At 37.7% G+C, this 11,094-nt stretch overlaps 5 protein-coding genes across 8 annotated transcripts; 2 read left to right on the top strand and 3 right to left on the bottom strand.

Moving 5' to 3' along the window:
* Positions 1–822: 822 nt before the first annotated feature.
* Positions 823–2,723, bottom strand: LOC109581507 (methyltransferase-like protein 8). 4 transcript variants are annotated; one of them, XM_019995664.1, is made up of 7 exons: positions 2,459–2,723; positions 2,320–2,411; positions 1,768–1,799; positions 1,580–1,670; positions 1,236–1,378; positions 1,139–1,187; positions 823–1,081 (listed from the first exon to the last, which is right to left on the bottom strand). In XM_019995664.1, exons 1-7 carry the CDS (start codon positions 2,707–2,709, stop codon positions 993–995), a joined length of 747 nt encoding a protein of 248 aa, XP_019851223.1. In that variant the 5' UTR covers positions 2,710–2,723; the 3' UTR covers positions 823–992. The 4 variants fall into 4 exon arrangements, with proteins under 4 accessions (XP_019851223.1, XP_019851224.1, XP_019851226.1 ...); XM_019995665.1 differs by having other exon boundaries at positions 823–1,078; XM_019995667.1 differs by lacking the exons at positions 2,320–2,411; positions 2,459–2,723 and adding an exon at positions 1,498–1,526 and having other exon boundaries at positions 1,768–2,035.
* Positions 2,724–2,820: 97 nt separating this feature from the next.
* On the top strand, positions 2,821–4,328 carry LOC100635774 (D-3-phosphoglycerate dehydrogenase-like). Its single transcript, XM_003386047.3, has 7 exons — positions 2,821–2,984; positions 3,074–3,228; positions 3,300–3,420; positions 3,470–3,568; positions 3,657–3,789; positions 3,834–4,144; positions 4,195–4,328. The coding sequence occupies exons 1-7, from the start codon at positions 2,847–2,849 to the stop codon at positions 4,219–4,221; spliced, it is 984 nt and encodes a 327-aa protein (XP_003386095.1). The 5' UTR covers positions 2,821–2,846; the 3' UTR covers positions 4,222–4,328.
* On the bottom strand, positions 4,296–6,829 carry LOC100638258 (solute carrier family 40 member 1-like). The gene is made up of 5 exons (XM_003386065.3): positions 6,664–6,829; positions 6,248–6,357; positions 6,035–6,194; positions 5,743–5,979; positions 4,296–5,683 (listed from the first exon to the last, which is right to left on the bottom strand). Exons 1-5 carry the CDS (start codon positions 6,776–6,778, stop codon positions 4,413–4,415), a joined length of 1,893 nt encoding a protein of 630 aa, XP_003386113.1. The 5' UTR covers positions 6,779–6,829; the 3' UTR covers positions 4,296–4,412.
* Positions 6,830–7,233: 404 nt separating this feature from the next.
* Positions 7,234–9,638, bottom strand: LOC100638131 (solute carrier family 40 member 1-like). The gene is made up of 6 exons (XM_019995661.1): positions 9,553–9,638; positions 9,297–9,472; positions 9,104–9,213; positions 8,886–9,045; positions 8,586–8,822; positions 7,234–8,525 (listed from the first exon to the last, which is right to left on the bottom strand). The coding sequence occupies exons 2-6, from the start codon at positions 9,469–9,471 to the stop codon at positions 7,276–7,278; spliced, it is 1,932 nt and encodes a 643-aa protein (XP_019851220.1). The 5' UTR covers position 9,472; positions 9,553–9,638; the 3' UTR covers positions 7,234–7,275.
* On the top strand, positions 9,501–11,039 carry LOC100638004 (mannose-1-phosphate guanyltransferase beta-like). Its single transcript, XM_003386063.2, has 6 exons — positions 9,501–9,898; positions 9,954–10,066; positions 10,524–10,621; positions 10,671–10,739; positions 10,789–10,847; positions 10,895–11,039. The coding sequence occupies exons 1-6, from the start codon at positions 9,537–9,539 to the stop codon at positions 10,983–10,985; spliced, it is 792 nt and encodes a 263-aa protein (XP_003386111.1). The 5' UTR covers positions 9,501–9,536; the 3' UTR covers positions 10,986–11,039.
* Positions 11,040–11,094: the final 55 nt, after the last annotated feature.

Below are 11,094 nucleotides of genomic sequence, written 5' to 3'. Positions count from 1 at the left end.
CCAAAGCATTGACAGAAATCTGAAACCCATAAAGATTCAAAGTATGAATATTCCTACATGTAAGAATTATTTGTTGATACATACTGAATGGTAGCTCTCCCCTTAAACTCAGTGACTGTACATGTGGGCGGCATGTTTGTAAAGCTGACTTGATTAATGGAGCATTTGTCTTATGATATGCATCATCAATGACAACATTTCTCCACAAAAAAGGATCAGAACATATCGTGTAGAGTCTTCTATTGACTAATCTAAGGGACATCCTATCTCTGAGTGAGAGCATCATGCATATCTCTTGTATTACCTCATTTGGCAGGGAATCAAATGGGTTAGTATATTCCTCATCTTCATAATCATCTATCAAATGAAGCTGATCAGTGGATTGATTGATAGGAGGTTCTGAGTGGTAGAAATCATCATCAGACTCGCCATCAAAGGAAGAAATATCAAATTTAAGTCTTTTACAGCAAGGCTCAGCTTCAGCCATTGTATGATATGGATTTCTATAGTCGAAACAGTGCCTGACCTGACACACGTGAATACACATGTACATTCACGTGATTGCACGTGTGTACCGTATAGCTTCAAATTTTCGTCTGTCAAAAATACTATAATATAACCATAGCATAGATTTAATACACAAATCTATGAAACTATTTGGATCTCTGCCATTAAGAGAAGCCCCAGGAATGTCCTTCTCTTGTAACTTTGTTGACACAAGATCTTTACTATCAAAACTCTCTGCCATGCATACTAGCAAGTTCCTGCTGCAATAATTACGCACTTGACCGCTTGCCCTCCAGGCCGTATTAAATCTAATGATTCATTATGAAAATGTGCCATTGGCCTTAAAAAATCAGAAATCATTTCAAATCAATATCTAAGCATACTAAAAACTAATAAACGACTAATAAAAACAAGAAATCACAGAAGAATTTTTTGATGTCAATTCAAATTAAAGAATAATAATAACAAATAATAAAATGGTGTTCCTATGATTTAGAGTGTTGGCCTCTCTTGCCGTTTTCATCTTTAGTAGGCGATTCTTTCAGTGTTATCCTCATTGAGCCTTTTTCATCCACTATGATGATAATAATACAATAAGTCAACTATTAAGTTATAACAACAATAGTCTGACCTTCTTGTTTAATATCAAAATAAATCCTCTTGTTAATACCTTTTAAGGACTATAATAAAAAATGAACAGTTTATTGACTAATTAACACTTTACTAACGAGATTATCCATGGGAACCAGTTTTCCATATCTGTCCTCTACAAGAAGTGCAGTGATTCTTGACGGAGGTATTGAAAGCCCTCTAGCGATCCATGTTTTTAGGAAGTCGCATGTGGGTTTTTCCACCAAAATAGGAAGGTACTCTATCAAAAAAATTAATGTGTGAACAGTCTGAACACAAAAAAATAATAAAATATAAAATTAGTGTCAATAATTAGGACAGCAAAAAAACTCTAAAAAATAAAGAATAATCATACAATACCTGTGCCTTCTTGCAGTGATATGTATATCCTATTCAAAGACAAACCTGGATATGAAATGGTAATTAATTAAGGAACACAAACCCTTTATTAAGTGAATTGTACAGTCTGACTCCATGAACAGGGCCACACAAATTAAATATATCTTCACGACTGAAATCCGCAAGCTCAGAGCCTGTATATACATTGAGGCAACAATTATAGTAAGCAATGCGTTAGTATGCAGCTGTTAAGATGTATTATTATAGTATTTATATGATGTACATACTCACCTGTACAACCCTCAAATAGCTCAGCATCAAACCTGTTTTCAAGCAGCCATTGCTTTGTGTCATTGACATTAGAACATGAACAAAAGAACATGTATGTATATCAGAAAAAATTATAAAAATTGAAAATTCTCTCCTAGTCATTTTTGGCAAAATTGGGCCAAAATCACTGTACTACAGTAAAGGGTCTTTGGCTTGGTCTTGGAATAACTTTAAAAATTCGCAAAAAATTGAATTTTAATTGGAATCAGGTTAAACTTTCTACACAACATAAGGACATTTATGCGTATCAGAAAAAAATATAAAAATTAAAAATTCTCTCTTAGCCATTTTTGGCAAAATATTTTGAAGTAACTTTTAAAATTTGCAAAAAATTCAATTTTGATCAGAATCAGTTCAAACTTTCCACACAATATAAGAACATTTGTGTATCAGGAAAAAAATATAAAAATTTAAAATTCTCTCATAGCTATTTTTGGCAAAATTCCCTGCAAAAAGTCTTTGGCCCAATTTTTTAGCAACTCCAATAATTATTTCTTTGAAGAATAAGCTCACTTTGTTCTTCGTCACTGAGTTTTTGTGAAAAGTTCACTTTAATGGTTTCTTCAGCTTGTCTCAATTGATCCTTGTCCCATTCTATATGATCCCTGTGAATGAAGTATAAATAAACTAGAGAGTGGGGAGGCTCACAAACCATGAATTGTGCTGAAACACTTCCTCTGGGTCATCCAAACATCTTTCCCCAAACAAAGGATTTATTTCTTCTTCTTTTCTACCTCCCTCTGCCATATTCCTAGTATTCTTAGCCAAGAGAAGAGCAACCACTCTAGTCCATAAAAAGCTCTCCAAAAAGCATGACGTCACGTGGTCATCACCACGCTCCTCATTAATTGAGGTGAACGCCCATTTCCCCATGCAGGCCACGGGTGTGGCTCGTGCTACCATAATAAATAAAAGTAACGTGGGTGACCTCAGTCCTCACCTCCATTGAATGACCTTTTGTGTGTTCCTTCCAAACACCAATAGACACTGTATAGAAAGACTACACACGCTGCAGCTAACAATAACTCACAAGACCCACAATGGCAGGCTTAGGAGAAAAGAAAGTCCTCATCAGTGACTCAATTAGCAAAATATGCCAAGAAACACTCACTTCAGCTGGCTTCACAGTCGATTATCGTCCTGGCATCAGCAAGGAAGATCTCATTGCTTGTATTAAGGTACAACCATTGCACTGTACTAATAAAAATCTAATTTTTATTCATTTATGGCAATTAATTATCATAGTGCTAATTAATTTTTTCTGCAGGACTACGATGGCCTCATAGTTAGATCAGGTACTAAAGTTACTAAAGAGGTCCTTGAGGCAGGAGCTGGACGACTCAAAGCAGTTGGTAGAGCAGGGACTGGTGTCGATAATATTGACATACCTGTAGCCAGTGAAAAAGGAATAGCAGTCATCAAGTATGCAATATCTGAGTTGCTTGCATGCTGGATTCAACATTATGCTTCTATATATTTTATTATTTTTGTAGTACTCCATCAGGAAACAGCATTAGTGCAGCAGAGCATACTTGTGCCATGATCCTTGCAACAGCCAGAAACATACCCCAGGGACACTTTAGTGTAAAGAATGGTAAATGGGAGCGAAGCAAAGTAAGCACCTAATGTTCCGTTGTGCAGCATATTTATTATATAGTTATAGTTTATGGGAGTTGAAGTCCAGGGAAAGACTCTAGCTATCATTGGCTTGGGCCGAATTGGTCGTGAAGTAGCAACAAGAATGCAGTCCTTTGGAATGAAGGTAAGAGAGACGGGGGAGGGGGGGGAATGCAGACATATTCAATTCACACCTATTTGAGTTACATATACACCTACCTGCCCTACTGTAGACAATTGGGTTCGACCCATTAGTACCAGCAGACGAGGCAGCCAAGTTTGGAGTAGAGTGGATGGAAACTGCAAATATTTGGCCACTAGCTGACTTCATAACTGTACACACTCCACTCATACCTGCCACTAAAGGTAAACTAATGTTATGTAACTCGTGCATTATAGAGCAATCGTAGGCCTTCTCAATGACACTTCATTTGGTCAATGCAAGAAAGGAGTAAGAGTTGTTAATGTGGCTCGTGGTGGTATAATAGATGAAGCTGCTCTAGTCCGTGCACTACAGTCAGGTCAATGTGGAGGAGCTGCATTAGACGTGTACAGCACTGAACCACCTACCAGTAATGGGCTGGAGGACCTAGTGAAGGAGGAGAAGGTCGTATGCACTCCTCATTTGGGGGCCAGCACTGTTGAGGCTCAAGTCAAAGTGGCTGAAGAGGTTGCTAATGAATTTATAGCAATGGCTGAAGGAAGGACTGTTAATGGACTGGTGAGGACTTATTATGATTATTGTATATTAGCTATTTCTTTCTCTTGTAGCTTAATGGCAAGGCACTTAAGAAATAATTGGAGATAGTTTTGGCTTTTAGCTACCGAACTAATTTGATTATTAATTTTATTATTTATTAGTGTGACTCTGATTTGACTTAAGAAGGGGTTAGCTTTCTCAAAAACTAATTATGACATGCAGCGGCAGTCATAATAATAATAGTAACATGATTAATCACGCACACACACAGTACTAGTTTCAATAATAGTTAGAGGTCATCATCATCATCATCTTGAAACTGCAACTGATTAGCAATACTCAATGGGTTTTCAGTGGCCCTACCCACTTGACCACACCTACAGCCACAATACTTGTTAAAGACCTTTGCTGGATGATGAAAGAAGTGTCCTCTGGCCCTTCGCACGTAACAGCAATAAAACACCCAACCCATAAAGACACTGCAGAATGATATGATGGTCAGATATGGGAATTCACTTGGGCGCGGTGCTGCTATTACCATTACATAATGTAACATGTCCATGTTTGAGTTCATAGCATTCATGACACCCGAGACAACACCTCTTTCCTCAACAACTACTTTCTCCTGAATGAGCTGCCAGATGGAGAGGTCAAACATCCAAAGGCCAAAGCGTGCCCCTGTTACACCCACCAGTATTAGAATGATTGATAAATTAACATCGAATCCTCCATTACTACCTTCAGCTGGTGGGGTGATAGAGGGAGAGGGAGATGCTTCACTATACAATGATAATGAAGGGGAGGGATAAATCAAACTGGAGTATGGAATAGTCGAGGTTGGAGATAATGTGCCGCCGCTATCTTCAGAGCTGCAGTTTGGTGAATAATAGCCTATACCAGTATCAGAGGTTGGCTTCCCTGGAGAAAACACTCCAGCAACACAAAACAAAAGCATCACTAATTGAGAGGATATTCCAAACAGGCCAGTACGTACAGAACCCACTTTACGTTGAAGGTATGGGTAGAGGAGGGTACCAAGTATACCTACTATACCTCCCAGGCCTTGAGCTAGTCCAATATAATCACTACTGAGTCCTTGAGTCAGTAGATAAGTGGCAGTGACTCCACTAAAACCAAGTACAGTGAGATATAATGAAGCTAACGAAAAACCTATCAGATTAGTCTCTTGTTTCCAGTAAATATGCCAGCCAGTTATCAGGGTACGATAAGGTGAAGCAAGCTTCTTTAATACTTTAAAACCTTTTCCAGTCCTTGATGGAAACCTTACTACTTCCTCTCCATCCTTCTCATTGTTTTTGCCTCTCAGCTTCTTATCAGCAAGAGCAGGTACCATTTTATACACAGCAATCATAAGCAAGAGTTCACCAAAGAAAGACACAACGTTCCAATGCCCAATGATTACAGTAGCAGCATACCCTCCAGCAAGATCATAGCGGATATATGGGACTATTGAATGAGTATGAGTTAGAAGAACACCAGCAACAATAGGAGCCAAGAGTTTACACAACAGATCGATCCTTCGCATGTTTGCATTCAACACTACACAAAAGAACGGACATAAGACACATGTCATACATGGTGTATAAATACATGCATACCTGCTAGTGTTTTACTATTGTCATCAGCAATCACCACCACCCAGTCCTTCTCTACAGCAATGGTGTTAGCAACTGTTGCTAGGTTAGATATTGAGCCACTAAGTATCACAAGGATCATAAGGGAGCCAAATATGATGGCATGGCCACAGACGTCCCATTGAAAATAAAACATGACAGAAAATAGTACAGTACTAAAGAAAACAAATCCATTCTGTACTAAAAGAGTGACCCATATAACTAAAGAGAGAAAAAAAAGATAAGTGTTAGTTTTTTAAAAGAGAATTTTAATTACCTCTCAATCTTGGGTTAGTGTCCACATAGTCCCCAACAATAGTCCCAAAGATTGTTTCAAAGAGTTTAATAACAAAGCCATAAATACCAGGCATAAGAAGTGAGCCAGGATAAAGGAGAATAACTACTAGTGAGTTGGCAAAATTCCACATCCTGTCACCCTACGACAAAGCAAGAGACATCAATTTAGAGTATTATTACTTATGATACTAACCCATGCTGAAAATATGTGACTTGTGTACAAAAGCAATAAAATAAGACATGATCTTCTCCTAGTCAGCTTGATTTGTCCAGATTCAGTTGTGAGAATAGGAAAAATAAGATCTAATGACAATTAAAAAGGATATTCTAAATGGTCTTGTTATTCCTAATAGCTGCTGATGCAACTAGAATTTTTGTGGTCAAAATTTCTGAATTTTGAGAAAACCCCTGAGAAAACTGACACAAAGCTACAAAATAGTATCGCTTGGTTTGTTTTAACACCTAATGTTGCCACTAGTAGATAGCTGTTAAATTATAGGGAGAACTAGGCTTTCTAATAACTGAACCTGTGAAAGTTTGACATGTGTTATACATAATTATGCTCGTTTAGATCTGGCAGTTTGTCTTGTCTCAAAACTGCAGTCTTACCCAACATCCCGCCTAAACATCTTTTCTTTACAGGTTCTGCTGGGCCTTCTTCTGTTTCATCTACTTCGTCGTTTTCATGATCATCAACTTGCAGGAGCTCCTCCTGTTCAGCCATCTTGAGTAACAGAATTAAGATTTAATTTATTAATAAGGTTTGTAGTTCCCGATAGAGAAACCTTTATCATCACCTGTATAAACATGCATGTATTATGTACGCAATTTATACAGGTGATGATAAAAGGTCTGAACAAGATTAGATCTAGTTGATTATGCCAAGACAATTTAATCATTTTGAGGTGAAATTTCGAATTTACAAATTTTAGGTGAATTGCATTGTCACCTACTTTGAGGTGCAAAGTATCAAAGTTTTGGGAGAGAATTGTGCTACTGTCTCAGTAGTCTTGCGCAGCCAGACACAACCCCTTTTTGACATTTGGACAACGGGGTTTCATAAAGGGATCAAAAAGGGGTTGGGTCTGACTACATGAGACTACTGTCTCAGCAGCTTAGCATTAGTCTGACACTTTCAAAAGAGTGGTAGATGGTAATGCAGCTCTATTTAGAACAATTTTTTTTAAAAACTTTAGGCATGCAGTAGAAATCACAACAATATTAAAGGTCATCGTCTTTTTCTTTGTCACCATCGTTCTTAAGCTGCAAGTGATTCGCAACACTCAAAGGCTTTTTACTCGTCTCATCAACTTGATCACAACAACGACAACAGGAATACTCGGCAGGATTATGAAACAAGTGTCCTCTGACACGCCGCAGGTAGCAGCAATAAAGGATCCAGCCCACAAAAATACTGAAAAACGATATGATGGTCAGATATGGGAATTCACTTGGCCGTGGTGCTGCTATTACCATTACATAATGTAACATGTCCATGTTTGAGTTCAAAGCGTTTATGACACCCGAGACAACACCTCTTTCCTCAACAACTACTTTCTCTTGGACGAGCTGCCAGATGGAGAGGTCAAACATCCAAAGGCCAAAGCGTGCCCCTATTACACCCACCAGTATTAGAATGATTGATATATTAATATTGAATCCTCCATTACTACCTTCAGCTGGTGGGGTAACAGAGGGAGAGGGAGATGCTTCACTATACAATGATAATGAAGGAGAGGGATAAATCAAACTGGAGTATAGAGCAGTTGAACTTGGAGATATTGTGCTGCTATTTCCAGAGCAGTTTGGTGAATAATAGCCTATACCAGTATCAGAGGTTGGCTTCCCTGGAGAAAACACTCCAACAACACAAAACAGAAGCATCACTATTTGAAACGTTATTCCAAACAGGCCAGTACGTACAGTACCTATCCTACGTTGAAGTAATGGATAGAAGATTGTACCAAGTATGCCAAAAAGACCTCCCAGGCCTTGAGCTAGTCCAATGTAATCAGTACTGAGTCCTTGAGTCAGTAGATAAGTGGCAGTGACTCCACTAAAACCAAGTACAGTGAGAAATATTGAAGCTAACGAAAAGCCTGCCAGGTTAGTCTCTTGTTTCCAGTAAATATGCCAGCCAGCTATTAGGGTACGATAAGGTGAAGCAAGCTTCTTTAACAGTTTAATGCATTTTGATGAAGATCCCTCCCCATTCTCCTTCTTGTCTTTGTCTCTTAGCTTCTTGTCAGCAAGAGAGGGGATCAATTTATACACAATAGTCAGAAGTGAGAGCTCGCCAAAGTAAGACACAATGTTCCAAAGCCCAATGATTACAGTAGCAGCAAATCCTCCAGCAAGATCATAGCGGATGAACGGGACTAAGGAGTGAGTATGAGATAGAAGAAGACCAGCAACAACAGGAGCAAAGAGTTTACACAATAGATCAATCCTTCGCAAGTTTGCATTCAGCACTACACAAAAGAACAAACATAAGACATATTTGATGTATGACATGATAATTGTATACATACAAGCTAAAGTTTTATTGTTGTAATCAGCAATCACCACCACCCAGTCTTTCTCAATAGCAATGGTGTTACCAATTGTTGCTAGACTAGATATTGAGGAGCTAAGCAGCACAATGGCTATAAGGGAGCCAAATATGATGGTATGACCACAGACGTCCCATTGAAAATAAAACATGACAGAAAATAGTATAGTACTAAGGAGAACAAATCCATTCTGTACTATAAGACAGACCCATATAACTAAAAAATGCAATATTTGGATTTCAAAGAAAATTTGAGGTTGCTGTAAAAGTTATGAATTACCTCTCAATCTTGGGTTAGTGTCTACATAGTCCCCAACAATAGTCCCAAATATTGCTTGAAGTAGTCTTGTAGAGAAGCCATACACGCCAGGCATAAGAAGTGAGCCAGGATAAAGGAGAACAACTACTAGTGAGTTGGCAAAATTCCACATTCTGTCACTCTGAAGGATATATGAATACGAGAGAATAAAAATGTGCAGCAGAATTCATGATACTAACCCAAGCTGAAAATATGCGACTGCTGTAGAACAGCAATAAAATAAGACATGATCTTTTCCTGGTCAGCTTGACTTGTCCATATTCACTTGTGAGAATGGGGAAAATAACATCTGATGATAATAATAATTAAATTAAAGTAGATCTATTATGACTCATAATTAAAAAATAGGCTATCTAGGATCTTGCAACTTACCAATAATCCAGCTCAAGCATCCTTTCTTAACAGGTTCTTTTGCTGGGGTTTCTCCTATTTCGTGTAATTCATTACTTTCATGTAATTTATTGCTTTCATGCTCTTCTTTTTCACGTTTTCGCAAGAGCTCCTCCTTTTCAGCCACCTTTTTAGAACGCCACCCATGCAACCTCATCCTAAAAATAATTTATGCAATAAAATTTTGCTTTGCAATTTTCCGCCCTGCCCGCCCTGCCCATTATGAAGGTGCTCATACTTGCTGCAGGTTATGGGACAAGATTAGCTAGAGATTTAGAGCAGTCCGACCAATATCAAGAGCTCAGAGGTCTCCCAAAGCCACTGCTGCCCATCGGCGGAATTCCACTAATATCTAGATGGATGAAATTATTGGAAGCTTGCCCTCAGACTTTTGGCTGTGAAGTGTTTGTGGTAGTCAATAATAGTAATCAGGAGTACTTTAATAGATGGTCAAAAGACTACCCCCGGGTCCAGCTAGTGAGTGATGGTACCAAATGCAATGAGGAGAGGCTGGGAGCTGTTGCTTGTATCGGTCTAGCTGTGAGACATTTCAAAATCAATGACGATCTAATTGTTATTGGGGGGTATGTCAAAATTATCATGAAGAATGGCCTCACTCTCCTTATGATCTGTTTATAGTGACACTTTATTTTTTGATGACTTCAGTCTATCTGAGATGGTTAAACGTTTCAAGGGGCCAGCAATGCAAGAGGGTGGTACATTGGTTACCTGCTGCACGTGCAAAGATGAAGGTTGGCATACATAATGTACATTTTGTTTATTGGACAGTTTATCTAAAAGTGCATGCAATACAAAATGCCATTGATTATAAAGGCAATAATTAAATTAAAATCTACTATACAAGATAATTTATTGGTGAGAATAATATTTGACAAATTTGCCTATGGAAAATCAATTAGCGAATTTTATATTGGTGATTTTATGCCATGTGCCATTAAGTATGCTCAGATTCAAACAAAATGGCCGAGTTTATATTGGCGATCTCTTCATAGAATCGCCAATCACCAATATTAGTTCTTCACCAATAAATCATCTTGTATGGTAATTCCATTTCAGTATAAAATAGTGTACAAAACGTCAAACAATGTGACATGCACTGTCAAGTGATGCATGCTTTTTTACTATTAAAGATATAGCATTCATACACTGTAGCATTCATGGATTGTAGATTTTTTACATCTTATACAGAGACTACAAAGTTTGGTATTCTTGAAGTTAATGAGATGGGAAGAGCTACGTCATTTCTAGAAAAACCATTGCCAACAGAAACTTCATCTCGCTATTCAGTAATTGTTGCTCCCAAGTTCTTATTATTAAATTTTATTTATTTTGTAGTGCCCTTGCTTTTACATGTTTTCTGCTCCTGTTTTACAATTGATCGAGACATTTTTAGAAGAACATAAAGTAATGTGTAATATATGCACTTTAATATCTCATTATAATTATATTACAGGATGCACCATTAATTAAAAAAGATGCTCCTGGTAATTTTATTAAATATGTAGTTCCAAGGTCAGTTTTGCTAGTGACTTTAATTTTATTATCGTTATTATTTTTAGAGCTCCGATGTACACATTTCCAGTTTCTGGTCGATACGATGTTGGCAATCTTTCAGCTTATATTGAATGTGACAGTCATTTTAAACAGTGAAAGTGCTATAATTATTTATTTAACTTTCAGAAAAAAATAATTAATTTTTGTTGATCAGCGATCACGCCTTGTGCACGTGCGATCGATCATAAATTAATTAGTTGGCCCT

This window comes from Amphimedon queenslandica, unplaced genomic scaffold (assembly GCF_000090795.2).
Source record: "Amphimedon queenslandica unplaced genomic scaffold, v1.1 AMPQUscaffold_13436, whole genome shotgun sequence".
Lineage (NCBI taxonomy): Eukaryota > Metazoa > Porifera > Demospongiae > Haplosclerida > Niphatidae > Amphimedon > Amphimedon queenslandica.
Note: the sequence above shows the minus strand (reverse complement) of the source record. Positions and strands in the feature narration are given on the sequence as shown.